At 42.8% G+C, this 17,180-nt stretch overlaps 1 protein-coding gene across 6 annotated transcripts in view; it reads right to left on the bottom strand.

Moving 5' to 3' along the window:
* The window catches only part of ADAMTS17 (ADAM metallopeptidase with thrombospondin type 1 motif 17), a 185,558-nt gene that overhangs the window by 145,769 nt on the left and 22,609 nt on the right, over nucleotides 1–17,180 (bottom strand). For all 6 annotated transcript variants that reach the window (XM_083850395.1, XM_083850394.1, XM_083850398.1 and 3 more), the window contains one exon: nucleotides 7,779–7,951. In XM_083850395.1, coding sequence (XP_083706521.1) covers nucleotides 7,779–7,951 — 173 coding nt within the window. The remainder of the gene's footprint in view (nucleotides 1–7,778; nucleotides 7,952–17,180) is intronic.

The following is a 17,180-nucleotide window of genomic DNA, read 5'->3' as shown; positions in this document are numbered from 1 at the left end:
GCAAGAAAACTGACCTAAAAGTTTGCCTGCACATTGGTTTGCACAAACAAACATCATCTTCCAAACAGCTCTCGTTCACTGATAAAGTAAGTACAGGATGGATACTATCATCACGGTACTGACAGGACCACCTCAATTAAGCACAAATTAGACCAATAACTTGCCCCAGGCCCCTTTTCCCAGGCTCAGTTTCACTCCTTCATTCCTTCCCTCCTTACCTTAAGAGGCAGAGGGCTGGAAGTTGTGGTCAGCCTGTAACAGTTCCCCTCTGCGGCTCCTTCCTCACCGATTTCCCTGCTCCAGCGTGGGTCCTCTCCATGGAGGGCAATTCCTGTCAGGTAAGCCTGCTCCAGCGCAGCCTCCTCACCCCGGCCCCACTTCTTCCAGGGAACGCCAGCCTGCTCCAGGCTGTTCCTCACACTTTTTTCCTCACTTTTCACTGCCTGGGTGGAGTTTTGCCCTTTCTTAAAACCCATTTTCACAGAGGTGTCACCAGCTGGTGCCCTGTGGTGGCACCGCTGTGGAGCTGATTGGAACCGGCTGCGTCCGGCGCAGGGCAGCCCTCGGTCTCCTCACGGGAGCCACCCCGATCTCCTCACAGGAGCCGCTCCTGCCAACGCCTTGATGCTAACACCCAGTACACGGCCTTTTAAACGAAAACCCAACCTGTCTCAAATAACTGTGTTTAAGGCTAGAAAGAACCTCAGTAAGACAACCAGCCCTTAAATGACCTGACAAGGAAATAAGAGACTGAATTCCACACAGGCCATTCACAGCCATTTTGGCAGCACATGGCCAGAATTACACTAGATTGTACAAGGCAGGTTGTGCCCAAAGTGAGTATTATCACGGAGCCCAGGTGTCCATTTAAGACAAAAAGAATTTGAAACCATAAGTTATTCCTGCTTAAAGTCAGGCTCCACCATGGCAGTGACCACCTTCTGCCCTTCTCCCCTAGCCTACAGGGAAACATCACCCACTTTGCGTGTCAAAAGCTGTTCACTGTGCCCAACTGGCTATCATCGGCTCGTGAGCTAACAGTACCATGTAAGATGGCTGAGATAATTGGTACCAGGGGAGGAGGATTGGGATTTCCCAGTGCAGATGTTCTCAAGATTTACTGCCGCATGGACAGCGTGCATTTTTAGACAGACTGACTCACAGACACCTCCCCTCCCACTCACCATGCTGTGGGCCACCCTCCCTCAAGCCTGCAATTGCATCACACCCTTGAGGTTGCTGTGGCCTCCTAACATGAGGAAAGCAAGAATATTTGGGGTATTTTAGAACTTTTTAATAAAATGAAGCAGCTGGGAACAGGAGAGCCAGCTGCATGAAACCTACTAATGGCTTTGCTAAGCTCTGCCATGGAACAAAATGCAAAGGTTGCTGTTTTAGGTTGTCACCACAGCACCAGAAAGCAGCTTAGCTCGAAGAGCAAGGGAAGTTCTTGATCACTGGACTGAAGGGAAGGGGTGTGAAAAATTGTCAATGTGTCTGAAACGCAGTCACAGGCACTGGTGACCCTGTTGAACGTGAACTATGTTATTTTAGCTTCCATCCTATGAGGAGTCATCAAAAGCACAAAGAGTGCTTTGGGAACAGAAAGAGGTATAGTGATGAGCCTTAAAAAACAGACAGAATAATGGAAGAGGAGTTTCAAAAGAACAAGGAAATTAAAAAAGTCCATTTCTCTGAGATCTCCTTCCTTTGTACACATTTTCCTGACAGAGCCTTACTGCTCAGAATGCCCTCAAGAAACGACAAAAGTGTGAAGCCTGAACCGTCTTTCTCCTCCTCCCCTGTTTGCATTCCTCCTGCCCTTCTTTCTCCTTATACCGTTGACATGGAAGGGACAGAATAAATGCAGCTTTGGCATAAGCTGTGCAAGCCTGCCCCAGCATGCATAAAGTACAACCCAGACATGAGGAATTGGGATAAGAGAAAAACTGAAGTACATCAGTTTTGTTGTTTTTTTTTTTAAAAAATTCTCAAGAGCTTCCTCTGCAGGTGGATGGTGGGAGGGAGACGTGTGTGTTTCAGATGTTCTGGAGTTCAGCACAGCAACCCTGAGGGTGAATGTCGTCTTTTTTTTTTTTTTTCCCCTTCCTCCTCTCCCCCCTCCCCATCCTCCCAGCTTTGCATTCAAGCTACAGCGTCCCCATCGCTTTGGCTGCTGGAAGATGTTTGGGCAGCAGAAGCATTAGTCAGGTTACTGAGGTTGTCTTTTACTTGTTTTGAAAAGTGCTATAGGATTTCTGACACCCACCTGAAGCCAAGCTTTCAGATTTCCCCTTTAAACATTATGAAAAATAACATATTAATGTTCTTTATAAGATACAGTTGACATAACTCTTTCTCCTGAGACTGCTGGAGAGAAATCTGTAGACCGTGATCAAATATTTATATCCTATTCCCTTACATTCCCATCATGAAAATTCCAGATCAGGGCAAGGGAGCTGATTATCAGCAGCAGCTCTGGAGACTTTATGTGCCAGCACCCAAGAGAACAGAGATGTAAATCCATCAATACGTGCATGATAAAAATGATTGTATCTGCTTCTTCAACGCAGAGAAAGCTCTCACAGGGGAAATCCAAAATGAAAAATGATCTGCAGAGTGTTAAAAAAGGCTTCAGAGAGTAAAGCAGTATTATTCCTAAAGAACAACATAAAATTTTTCCCTCTTAATGACATCCAAAAGATCACTAACTTCAAGTTACTGCTTGCTATTGCAGAGGGCTTTCACACTAATCGCATGGCTTAGGAACAGCTGCAGGAGAACTAACACACACTACAGTAACTTACCCCTGTGTCCCTGTGTGCTTGCTGTATTCTCTCAGAAAAAGTCAAGCTCAAAACCAAGCTACAAATTTCACTTATTCCAAAGCTCCAAAAATGCACTTTTATTTATTTTAGGTTTTCAAACCCATAGAAAGCAGCTTTTAAATCACTGTTGTGGTCCTGGTAATTCAGACATCTTTGTCCCTAAATGTGCAGACTGTCTGTCTCAGCAGGACTTCATTTGCGAAGCAAGCTCTGCATAATTGCAAGGAGCCAACATTCACAATTTGTTGTTCAGGTACTAGCTGAAGCCAGTTATTCCTCGTCATTAAAAACACTAATATGACCAATAACTTGAATCACAGACTTTTGTCCAGGAAGCTGAAGGCTCGAGTTGTGAAGACCAGCTGCACCAGAGGCCAGCATATCTGCCTCTGAGGACAGATAATCTCCTTTTTGTCTAACTGCTGAAAATGAAACAAGAAAAAACAAAAGCATAAAACTGCAGAAAGCAGTGTACGTCTCGTTCTTCAAAACCTGCTCCTGAACTGATCCCAAAACAGCAGCTACTGTGAACATACTGAAAGAAACACTGGGGAGAGGAAAGGAGAGAGCCAATGCACTGGTCTCCTAGTTGCAGGCAGAGAAGCCTGAAGTTGAGTTTAGATGAAGCCTATCTTGCAGGAGCAACGCAGGACTTCACAGAAAATAGAATATCCATCCAAATAGCCTCCAAGTGGATGAAATGAAGTAAGAAATTACAGCTGCCAGAAGCAGACCAATGGAATGGATGAGCAAAATAAGCATGTTTTACTATAAAGACACTTTGTTTTGGGGTTTACAGGCAGTTCTAAATACCGGTGGTTACTGAAGGAGGGCAGGAACAAAGGCAGGAAACAGGAGATGCCCTCGTGCCAAAGGATGTACAGAGCTGACAAAGTAAAATGTTAACACTGCATCGCTGTACAAAAGATCAATTCCAAGGGAGTTTAACTTACAAAAAGATTAGCACATATACTTCAGCAGCTGGTTTTGCATTTATGTAATTCTGCTGACATCTCTCCACATCCATGCCCTTGAATCCAGCATGCCCATAAATTTGTTGCCTCGCTAAGGCTGCAGATGTACATGGTGGCATTTGACAACTTCGTCTGCTATTTTTTTTCTTTAAATAATCACAAAGCCATCACAAATCTCCCATGGGTACAATTGTTCTGAATCAAATACCTTGCGAGGAATCAAGAAAATATTTCATTTTAGAGGTGGTGACATCAAAAAAAAAATTAGCTCAAAGCCTTGGAGCCATGCTTGTTCCCACTCATACATTATAGAGTACCTGAGAGGAAAATTCTTCCATAATCTTGGAAAAAGCTGTCATACAACTTCAAATATTAGATTATTAAATGGAAGAGCTTGCATCTCTACAGTGACATTCAGAAATAACAGGCAACTTCAATGTGAATCTATTCTCTGTTCAGGGGGATGGTCAGAACCACAGAATATTATTAAAAACACATCATTTCCTACATGAAGCTCTACCTGGTATTTCTGGGTTGCAAAAGGGTTTTGCTTTATTTCTTAGCTGTTATTCTAGAGTAGTCCCCCCTCCCAGGATTCTCATTTACCAAGGGAGCAATAAAACTGTATTTTGTAATGCTGACTTTTTTCCCCTTCAGAAATTCTTGTAACATAAATAGATATTAAATACTTGAAGGCAGATCACTTTATTTAAAATGTCTATAAATATAAAATGCATTAATAAGACCTCTTAATGCTTGTTTTGTGGTTTGACAGTAAACGTAATGGCTTACAGAGAGGAGTTAACTTAATATACCCCTGACCAGTAATGTTCTATTTGCTTAAATGCAAGTATCCAAGCCAAAATTAACATTCTGGTTTCTTTTAGAGGCAGCCCGCCATCCTGCAGTGTAGCTGAATAAGCACTGCCTAACATCATGGGGCAAATCCTGTCCCCCAGCTAAACAGCCACAGAAAGCTGACAGGAGTCACAGTGAGGCAGGCAGGAAACAAAGACCCCAAGCAGCCAGGAGGCTGCTTCATTGCACGGGTACACAGAGCACAACTGATCCTGCACCAGAGGAAGGTGTCACAGTTATTTTCCTAAGGAGTTATGGTCGTTCTGCTCCACATACCACAAATTTTAAAGATGAGAAACTAACACACAAAGATTCATCATGTGTGGTGCAGGCACTACTAAAGGAGTGTGGCTGAGTGAAGGGTTCAGCTAAGGCATACCTTGACCACATCTTTCTTCCTGAAATGTATTTTCTGAATTATTCTTCAGCCTCTTTTGGTAGGGTGAGGATCTGCTTTTGTTACGGCAATGAAATGCTGAAACTCCCTTTGATTTTCTTGAACGTCACCTTGTTTTATAGCCTCAGCACTAAAAGATTTATGCAACGATGCGATCTATGTGTTCGCCTATTATTATTCCCCAGTATCCTCTGAGTTTGCTGGTCTTTCACAACCACTTTCCTCAGGGAGGCAGAGGTCTGAAAGGTACTATGCTTCGACAAGCATGGGAAAGTAGGTGGCCAGACGAAGGTGAGGGACTCTCTCACTGCTCCTCTGAAGGCTGAAAAGCTAAAACATAAATTCAAATCCTATCATACAGCAGAAAAACCACATGGGTGAGTCCCCAGGAGCAATGACTTAACAGTGGGAAGCATTTCAGCTGGCCTTTACACCTTAGGAGATGTCAAGTAAACGTGTTCCTCAGCCAAGACTCCTCTTCCATGTGCACTCTCTAGTGTCTACTAAAGGGCTGAGCTCATACTACAACATCAAAACCTAGCTTAAAAGACCATCAGCCAAACCCATTGGAAATTAAGCTCCAGTATCTGTTTAGAATATGGGTTTGCAGGACCCAATCCATCATCACCTCCTCACATACAAATACACCTAGCAAGCTGATGTTGCTGAGATGTTCTGCAGGACTTCTCAGCCTGCACAAACAATATTCAAGGCCAACTTTTGTTTAGGACTTGGCCTATCAGTGTATTCAACCGAAATGATGTTTAACAGTTGGATAAAGCTACACAAGATAGAGATGCACTAATGTCTACGGTGAAAGAATAGACCATTTGGCACTAAGACCATCAAGACACGACTAGACACAAGCTTTAACAGATCTCACAGCCATAAATAATGGTCTGTCCCAGCCTCTGTGAATCAGACAGGCACAATGGTAGAGCTTTACTGTCACACTGACAAAACACTTCAGAGCAGATTTCAGGAGAACCCCTGGCTTGCCAGTGCAAACAAACCGTATCCATCCCCCCTCACAAGGTCCCAAGAATCTGAAACATGGACGAAACTCAGCCCTGGCACATGTTACATTCATAAACATGCATCAGGTTAGATTAAAAAGTGACTTGAGTAGCAGAGTTGTTCAGAGCCAAACTTGTGTTCTGCTGCACTGCAAAGATGGTATGTGAATTTAAAGGTGGGGGGACCATGGCTCTGAGAAAAATAAGGCTCTTCTGACCCCAGCAAACACATCCTTAAATGTAAAAAAGCCAGCAGAGCCTGAAGGGATGGTCACAAGAATGGACTTGTTGAAAGAAGACATTTCCTACAAACCAATCCAAATAAAGAGAGAGACACAATGATGCCCTATCAAGTGACTATTGTCACAGCATGCTAGATGGCGAAATGAAAGGTAGAGGAAGGGACAGAGGGAAGCACCTCGTTAAAGGAAAATACTAGTTAAAATACCTACTTAATCAGCAAAACACTACAGGAGGGCTCCTTCACACCAGCACTTGGTAAAGGAATACAAGACCTCTTATAAAGCTCTGTTGTCCCATAGCTGGGTTACGCACTGAACATCTGCCACTCAGGTCTTCACTGAGAAGCGTGACCAGTCAGTTATTGTTAATTACTGTGGTTTTTTTCCCAATCCAATTTGCTGCTCATGAGCAAAAACAGAGCTGTCGTCAGGAGAATGAACCGTTCCTGGAAGTTACAATAGCATGGGCACAGAAATACAAGCTTCCTTCAAGACTTCCTTGAGCAAGTGCCTCTGGAAGGACCCCTGCTGACTCCAAGCAGAGTTTTCAGTGTCCACATCCAGTTGAGCCATTGTCTTTTTATTTCCTCTGCCAACAACTGACTGAGTGAGCACCCATTGTGTTCCCTTATCAACTGAGGCTGAATACTACTAGACAGCTAACAAATTAACAACCACACTTCAGATGAGCTCACAGCTTCACAAGGCTCTCCCCACTCCTGGCAGATTCCCTCCAGAATTTATAAAATGCTTCCAAAGCCCAGCTCCCCTGACTATTCACAGGTACGAGCAGCACCACTCCACGCAGCACAAGACATCTAGGGGTAAAGAGAATAGGATCATCTGAAATTCCTATCAGCTGGTAGTTTGGTGAGGAGTTTGACGTGGTTTATACAGCAAGGGAAGCAGCCATTTTCATTATGTGCAAATCAGAGATCAAAAGTGTTTCTAACTGACAAAGCCAGGCTTTCTGCTGTAACTCAATACAACTCTGTTGTCTTCAGTAACAATTTAACTACCTCCTATGACAACAACCCACAGGGAAATATCTCCTTAAAAAATATCAAAACAAACAAAAAAGAAAACAAGAAACACTACGTCAGATGAGACCATTTATCCACTATTGGAACCTCTCTTCCAAGGTAAACCATAGCAGTACACAAAACATGGTAGAAAACACTGCTCCCAAACAATTATGAAATGCTGCCCATCTGAAAAATTGCAAAGTTAGTTTCAAAAGAGCTTTTTTTTTTTTTTTTTAGTTGTGACTGTATTAGGTAAATACAGTGAATCCCATAGATGAGGGAGAAGAGGCGCATTACACAAGAAAAACAAAATCTTTCCTCATACCTCAAGGCCAAAACAGTTACCCAGTTCAGCTGTCAAGGCAGCCAGCTTTAATCTACCCTGGATATGAACTGTTTACTCCTGCTGCTTCTTTTGAGAGTGAAGTAAATACTCACCATATTCATAACTGTGAGGATGAATCTTTGGGCAGCCTCTGCACCGTGGTATTGGACCATATCAGCATCTGCCACCACCAGTGTTTCTACTGTGTACTCGTTGGTAAGCCGAATAGCGTTTCTTCTCTCCCTCCAGTCACTGGTTGATTTCATCTTCTTTTGCCTCTTCTTTTCTAAAAGTCAAAATATTTATTAGGGAACCTTGTAGCTGGCAGATCATAGTAAAACATTTATATTCTTTTCAGCAAACATGCTTGTGCAAATTCAGATTGCAATGACTGTTCATTAAAATGGTTTTTGATGATTAAAAGAAGCAACTTAGAGGTTCCATTGCAAGCATGGAATGGAAATCCTACTCGTGAGAAAAGCAACATTCCACTACAATGGAACAAGCTGCAATTCAGGAAAAAAATCAGGAGAAATTTTAGGATAGGAGACTGTGTTGTGGGGTGCAACACACACTAGACTCTGTAGGTTCTTGTTAGCCAAGGAAGTTGCAAGATATTCCTGGAGTCAGTATTTCAATCAGTTTCCTTTTAACTTGCTACCAGCATTACTATAGCAATTTAAAAGAACACAAAACACCAAAAAGATAGAGTCTTAATCACTTAAAATTTTAAATCAAGTCAGATTGTTTTGGAACATGCATTACTGGCCAACTGCAGAAGTCTCTGGATAAAACCCAGAAGTGCAGAAGGTCAGGCTAGATAAGACCTTCTCAAGCTTTCTTTGCTCATTTATTGCTATTGGCATGAGCACACACACTAGCAGCTGCAGTCGCTGGCCACCTACGTGCAGAGAGCTCGCACGCCTCTCCATTGTGGTATGTATACCTAAAGCAGGGAACCCCTAGACTAGCTGATCCTTAATGGTCTTAAGTTATAGGAACCTGGAAAAGTGACCCATGCTACAGACTGCAAAGTAAAGCAGTAGTGAGCTACTGCTAACACAAAAATGAAAGCACAGAAGTTAAACCTTGCTTCCTCCAAACTGAGAAGCTAATACATTTGTAATTTGTCCCCTTCTAAACCAAAAGGTGAAACGTGTTTCACAGCTCAAAGGCAGATGTGCAAAGCAGCTGAGGCATGAACAAAGGAGAAATTAAGTTCAGATCTGAAACTGAATCTACTCACTTTATTTCAGTCACAAGAAATGTATTCATGTTTTCAATTGTAAAATGAAAGAAAAGCAAATGAAGTCATTAAGACAAATGTATTTTGCAGAAAGATACAAACTGCCAAGATTCACTGAGCTATCTGCTTACTGCTCAGCCTGCAACATCCTATGGATAAGATATTGACACTGATATCAGTGCCAATTTCTTTTAGTCAGGAAGGGAGTAGAACACACAACAGGTCCTGAAACAGTGAAGAGTGTAACAACAACAGTCAACTGAAAAGTGACATGGGATAGAACGTGCTGGATGATCAGACAGATAACTTTGATGTCCCACTGCACATGCTGCTAGTTTTCCAAAGCAGTCAGTCCCTTTTTATTTTATTTTTTTCTCCACATTCTGTTTATCAGCTCCTTACATATTTCAAGCTGGAAATTTCCTTGTGTTCCAGACTGGTAAATGCACTAACATCCAGGTCCACAGTTTCCCCAACTTTCTTGTATTCATAATGACCAACTTCATCAGTTTTAAGACCCCTCAAAGCCCAACTGAAAAGGACTCCGTCTTCTTTTTATCCCATTTTCTGTCTTGTTGATGTGCACATTTGCACACATCCACCCCATCCCTGTTCTCAGTTGTCTAGCAGTCATTCCAGTATCGCTCTGTACATGCTTTTGTGCCCAAGGCATCAACTGTCAACACTTGGTATATATTTTAAACTAAGAAAACAACCATGAAATTTGATTTGAATCTTTTGAAAAAGGATTTGGAAATATCCCCCTGGGTCTGACAAGACAGACAGGAGCCCCTTGACAAGCAAAAAAACAAAATCCTGGGGTGCTCATAAATAATGGGAGCTGCATGCTAGAAGCAAAGAAGAAAATTACCAAGTTTCAAGGCTTTTTTTCACATGGTCTGCAGGACAGCTACAGAAATGGGCGCAATCGTGACAATCTGCCTCAAAACAGGAGATGCATATGTTTCTAGGTGCTTGAGAAAAGCGAGAAAATAAAACGGAGCAACTACAGCAGAAAGGACTGATGAGCACACCTTTGGTTTGCCAACTATGAATTGGAGATGATTTCACCTAATTTCTGTGAAATAGCTCTCGTGTTTGTTTCTTTATTCATTTTGTTCCATTCCATTCAGCCACCCACCCCTCACTCGCTCTGCAAAGCCACACATCTTCAGCTGCAGGACTTTCAAGGTTATTTAAATATCAGGTGAGAAGTCAGAGAAGTTTATTCCAGTGAGAACACCGATCTTTTGGGTCTTGCTGCTGGTAAACAAAACCTTCTTGGAAGCAGCAGCAATTCCCCATCAAATTATTGTTTTGGTAACTCCCTGATAAATTCAAGGTTTTCAGCTGTATAAACCTCCTACCTACAGAGACATTGCTCTTATGGGGGTCTACACCTCAACTCAAATACATCTGGGCCTGGCACTGAATAAGCTGTGAAAAATCCCTAAGTGGAAGAAAGTAAATTCAGAGCACTCAGGATTTCCACTTCAAAAATCTCTTTTTGGTGGAAAAGAAGCCACTTTTGTCAAAGAAGGAAGCCACTATGCTAGATTGCAGCTTGCATTTGCCATGCAACTGCCTGGCGCGGTCCCTTCTCCCGAGGCAGGTGAAAGAATTGGCAAGGCCTTGCCCATTCCACTCAGCACCTCTTTGGAGGAGGCAGCTGTACAAAACTCCGAAAGGTGTGATTTCTGGAGAGCAGCAGCAAAGGGACCCCTGACAAATTTCTGGGTAGTCTTGGTTCACACAAAGCCCCTGGACCCCAACCCTCCCCAAGTTTTATTTGAATTTGTGGATTGGCTGCTTTCCACTGGGTGGCAGGGACTAGAAGTTGTGTGTGGAAAACTGACACCCCACCGGCTCGCCTAGAAACACAGCCAAAGTGACCTAACATTGAGAACCTGGGCTCTCGCCCTCATCCGCTTTCTAACATTCTCCAACTGCAAGCTTACCAAGTGCTTAAAACAGGTGATGTGCAACGGTCCCAAGGGAGCCTACAGAGAGCTCAGGTGGTCACTGACGATATACTATGAAGGGGTAAGGCAAAGCAACATAAACTGCTTGAATGGAAGTCCCCTCTTGTTTTCTTTTTTTTTTTTTCCCTTCTTAAGTTTGCAGATCCTCTCTAGATACCTTTTCTTTAGCCTTTTTGTCCTTTTTGCACTTGCACAGGGCTACTTTCAGAGCAGTCTCTATTCGCATCTTCCTGCCTCCCACATATGCAAACAATTTTCCAGCATAATCAGGCACATGGAGAAAACACAAAACTCCTCATTTGCACGGATGAACAACAACAAACAGAACAAAAGAAATATGCATATTCTGTATCAGGGACAATTCATGAAGAGGAGCAAAAGATCAGTACCCAATACTAAAAATAACTCATTAAATGCATCTGCATCTCATACCTGAGGTAAGTCAGCTTTATGGAGGTATCAAAAATAAAAAATAAAAATCTCTAGAGCCTCCCTTCAGAAACAAACCAGCACAGAGAAGTCTCACTCCTACCAAATGTGATTTATGGACTACGGGCAGAGAAACCCTCCATGAGTACATGAAACCCCAAACTAAAATAAACATCAGCCATTAAAACAAGGATTAAATGCTTGGTGGATTCTTTATTTGAACAAACTGATGTTACAAATTTTGTGGTGCAGATGTTAAGTGTTAGTGTGAAGGCATGAGAGGCCATAAAACATGGGCAGGAGGCTGTCAGAGGAGTTTACATTGCGGGGAGCACACATAACCAAATTGCACACTATTTTAGGAGTCAGGTGTTCCCCGCTTAAGAGGTCAGAAATACATGTGAAATATGAGCTGAAACAGGCAATCTACAGCACAGGACGTATGTGCTGTGGGTGACTAGGCACAAGGGACATTACTCTTTTGCCAGTCACTTTGACAGTGTGTTACACAGCCTATCTGGCCCAAAATCCCACAAAATGCAGGACTGTTAGGTGATGGGAGAAGAGCAGTGCACCACTGGATCCTCAGCATAAAATGCACCCAACACTGCAGAAGCTCAATAGCTGGCTTTCGTTACAGGCTCTTACCTTTCCATGGCTAGTTGCATGCAGGGCAACATGATCATATCACCTTCTGCAGTCCAACAGTCTTCAAAATCTCCCTCAGAATGGCAAAAAATATTATATATATAGCACAACAGAGCTATTCTGAAGCCTCAATAGAAATCTCCTTATGTTCAAGTGCTTTTTATGGCAACCCAACAGATGTATAATTCCAAAGCAACCGCCCCAAATGACCTTTTCCTATTACACACCAAAAGCCCTGTCTAGCACTGTCTGGTTCTTGGCACATTCCTGCTGTAACTGCAGAGTCCCTTCCTGCTCCTCCTACCTCCCTTCCAACAGTATTTCCCAGATTCATCTGAAGACCAACCTTCATTCCTAGCCCTCAACTTTATTTCTCCCTAATCGTCCCCTCTGTAATTTTAGCTACCTCACTCTAGTTAAACCTACAGAAAGTTTCTGGATGCAGTTCAACAACAGCCACAAACACAAGCGAAACTGCGGAATTCTTGTACAAGGCCAGATTTCTCCCTAGAAGCCCTTTTCTACTGTTGCCTTAAAAATCCTCTCCACCTCTTCCTCAGGCAGCCCTCTGCTAGCTCCCTCCACCACTGACCCTTATAACATCTCTATGTCCTCACCTGGAGGGCTAGCTCTGTCCTCCTTTATGCTGTTACTTGAGAAACACAAAAAGGAGAGAGCTCTTTGTCCCACTTGGCCACATTGTCCCTATGCCTCAGGAGCTTCTAGAGAATCCTTTTCTGGTACTCACATTAGGCGTGTTTTATTAGCTTCATGTAAAAACAAAAATCATCACCTGTCTGGAGCAAAAGAAAGACTGAGAAAGAGAAAGGAGACCCTGTACACAAACCAAGGCTAGAAATTACAGGAAGTTTTTGCTGAGGCATACATTTACTGGTTAACTTAAAACCATATATCAATCTGAAGAAGAGCGAGTTTGCTGAATTATCAAAGGGACAGAATACCATAAAGTTCCTCTGGTACCAAAAGGCTATCAATTCTGTGTTTAAAAGATCAGCATACTGCAGGTACACCTCTTGGACACTGCTATTCAATCTAGACGCTGCGCTGATTTCAGATAACTTTTCAGATGTATCATAATGACTTGATTTCATTTAAAGTAAAAAAGGAAACGTGTAAAATTGAACAAGAAGCAAGTGAAACAAGAAGTGGAGGTTATCAGTGGCATTTACATCCCAGGAGAAGAGCAAAACTAAAATCTAAAGAGAATACAAGCAGGTTTTCTTCTCAGTTTGAATTAAGATCAGGATGGGGGGGTTGAACTACAGACATGAATATTTATTATTTAAAGATATACCAAGAGAAACATGCTAAAGATAAAATCAATCTATTCCTCGTGTTTGGATTCAACAGAACTGCTTTTGAACCCTGTATTTAACAGCTTCTTCAGAAGACCAACAGCACAGCATCACCCCAGTGGATGCCCAAAAGCTGTACAACTCAGCGCCCTGGTTTGCTTAGCTGGGGATCAAGCTGCTCATGGTTAGAAGCAAGACAAATTTGAAGAGGATCAGAGCTCTGAGGCTTCCAGCATGGCAAAACATTTGCTGCAGAAGTCAGCCCAACAAAAGATATGTGCTAATCCAGCCTGAGCTAAACGAGCAACCACAGATCATGGGACAGCTCAGAGCTGCGAGATCACCATGGGCTTTCCAGCCCACGAGGGGGTCAATTCAAAACTCGTGGCCACCACCAGAAACATCCCTCCACTGCCTCCTGGGGGCTCTGTGCATTGGTTACCTTGCAGCTGCAGTTTTCATCCATACAACAACAGAGAGGTTCTTTTCAAAACACTGATCTCCTGAAGGGAAAAAAAAAAAAAAAAAAGAAATCACACTTCAGCTGCAAGGGCCGTGCTCCACACAGTTGCTGCCTTGACACCTTTCATTGCCATTCGCCTCGCAGTAGACGCAAGTAAGGACTGGAGAAGGGAATGAAGAACAGACACTATTGAAGTTGCTGCCACAGCCAGCGCGCCTCAATCTATTTCCAGCCACAGGAGCATGCAGCCCCTTCACCAGTGCCAGGGCACAACGCAACATTGTCCCTGTGCACTGGACTTTTATACATCCATTAAAAACTTGGGATTTCAGGTTTACCACAGCTAGCTGCAGCAACAAAGAAAATTTGAGACAGAAGTCATGAACTCTGTTCCATCTCAAAACACCAGGGAGACTTTATTGCAAGGACTGTTACTGAAGTTAGCCTGTGGCTCGGACACATCAGACGTCAATATAATGTGTCAGGACTTTGTCTTCGATGACAGCCCTATACGACAGCACAGGATAAGCGCTATGACCTCCACCAGCTCACTGGATCAAGTTGTCAGCAGGGTTTCTGAGATTGCCACCTCCTCAACTACATGCACTCATCTCCCTTTAAAAAGCACACCCTCACTGTAGGCTTTCCACTCAACTAGACACAAGGACTCGCTCATGTAAGACAGAAGACAATTTACCGTTACACAAAGCAGGCACACTGAGCATTGTTTAATGGTAAGACCATTAAAGTGGGAATGGAAATACCTGCTCTGTCACTCCCTCTTAGCCCCTGTGCCTTGGTTTCTCTTCCTATTTGATCTGCTCTGTTACTGGTTGTAAATTCTCTGAAGCAGAACTGATTTCCTTTGCTTGTGACTGACACAAAGGTCCCAACTTGCCTGGGGCCATGGGGAAGATCCTGTAACACAAATATAATTAAGATCCAAGTGACAAGGAGAGATGTATGCAGGACTGAACTCAGAGTCCTCAGTTTTGATCACTTAAACTTAGCAGATCTGAGACCGATCATGAAGCACAATCCTAATCCACTCCAGGGCTTTACAGACTACAAAACACTTGGCTGCAGTTACGCTGTGAAAAACGGCATCATTGGCCTCCAGGTTTATTTTGTTTTAATGAGTCTTTAGCGAACGTGCTTGGTTTGCAAAGAATGTTTTCACAACTTCCAGCCATACCAACCCATCCTGAGCTTTGGCAGCCAACTCCAACCACTTCTGCTGAGGTTGGAAGAACCCATGGAGACTTTACCAAACCAGGAGTTCCCCTCTTACAGTCTGACCTCACCACTACACCTATACCTTGAGAGAGGTAGCACAGACCTTTTTGGAAGCTAGACAATTTGTTTCTGGTGATTTGCAAAATCCAGTAAAGAATGCACTTCATCTCCCATAATTGTGTTGGCTCTGCAGGTCAAACTGAAGTAAAAAACAGTGTAATAGTTATTTTTAATCCATTACGTATACATGTATGTCGAACTACGCAGGGAGCAGATCACAGAAAGAAACCAACAGTTCATGGAGCAACTTTTCAGAGCCAAAGCCTCACAGTATCACTGCCAGCTCTATTACTAGGCCTAATCTGTAAATAAAGAAACTGTTTGAGAGTTAGAGGTCCAAACAACCTTTAACTTTCAGTGCCTCCAGTCGTGGATGCTCAGTGTGGGACATGTATGGCTGATGATTCATAATTACAAACTATCACAAGGAAGCTTAGAGCTTTTGAACAGGGGAAAACCTGTCACAAAGTGTTCCCATCTTGGCCACACGAACATGTAGTTGCCCAACGCACAGTAGTTTTCACACTGAAGATCCCAAGTGATCTGCTGAAGGTCACAAGTCGAACACCGGGAAGCAAAGCCAGGAGAATCCCAATTCCCAACTCATGGCTCTAACCCTGAGCTATGATTTATGACAATATGGAAAAAATGAAGACAGCTAAAAGGTAAGTAATGTATCTTAGTCTTCCTGGAGCCACCTGTCTGCCTTCCTAGCCAGAATGACCACTGGAATAGCCGTAAACACCCCAAGAGAAGGATGGTGGACACCAGACACTAGCTCGTTAGCACCTGCCAGTTTAGATTTCATTAAGTTCCAGTGGAAACAAGCACTAACTTTCATCAAGAACCAAGTGAAGAAGCAGTACAGTTCTACTGTCTGCAGCTGCTCTGGAAGGGGAAGAAATCCATGAACTACAAATATTTGCACGTCTCTTCTTTTTTTTTTTTTTGATGTCTTTTTTGCACCTTGACAGTAGAGAAAGAAGAAACTGAAGTCCCTCCTGCTCCATATTATCCGTGCTGCCCTCATTCTGAGGGCTTCATCCAGAACAAACCAGCAATTAAACTTTGCTTGCCACATGTGATGGAAAAGGACACTTCTGAATGGCAGACTGCTCCAAAAGGCTGCTGTTTGTCAGCCATAAGGAAACAATCACACACTCGCAGGGAAAATCCAGACTCTCTCTTTGGAAGACAAGGGACCTGGAGAAACCACAGGATTTATCCACACAAAACATACTCCCATGGGTAAAGTGCTGAAAGACCTAATTTCTGATACAGGGAATACTTCCATACTTGCAAACACTTAATCACATTACATCTTCTGCATAGCCCATGCTGAAATCCTTGCTTTAATTCTCCAACAGATGCTTCCTAATATGGACTAATACAGGTTGCATTACATCTCTCTATTTTTAGTGCACATGCTTTTTGGCCATAACAACTGCTGTTTCAGGCCAAGTCAAACCTGCAGAGAAAACACATCTAAGAGACAATGATTAAAGATGGGGAAATGCAACATAGCAGTAACATGTGTTTAGGATTTATACCTGTTCAGGGAAAGCGTTCCCTACATTTGATACCTGCATACTAGCACTTATGTAAATTATTACCAGCTTTGATCAATTGTTAAAACAGGTTGCAAACTAACTAGACAAAGAAGCCATGCATTGCTATTTCGTGAATTAAAATGTTGACCCTCTTGTGTTTTTTCCCCCTCTTACTTCTCTCCATGCAGCACATTTGCATTAAGTGAAAACTGTTTCACTCAAGATGACAAAGGGGGATTTAAAGCAAGCTTGCATTTAAGAGTAATTTATGAGGCCTACATCACAAACATGAAGTAACAACCTTCCCTCCAAAGACAAGCTGCTCACTCTCATACTTGTGGGCTGTATTTTATATCAAATCCCTTCTATGCAAAGGGACTTTAACACATCACTAGAGACCTCTGGAAAAATTACAACAGAACTTACTTTTCCCAAAGAAACAGAAAATTTTATGACATGGTTAGAGGAGAATCCTAAGCTTTCATAACATGGTTTGACTCCGTCTTTAACACTGATACTTTCTCTCAGCAAGAAAAGTTAGGGAAAAAAAAAAAAAACAGAAAACTTTTCCCATCCTTAGACTTT

The sequence above is a fragment of the Anser anser genome (assembly GCF_964211835.1).
Source record: "Anser anser genome assembly, chromosome: 10".
Taxonomy (NCBI): Eukaryota; Metazoa; Chordata; class Aves; order Anseriformes; family Anatidae; genus Anser; species Anser anser.
This window is presented reverse-complemented; position numbering and strand designations above follow the sequence as displayed.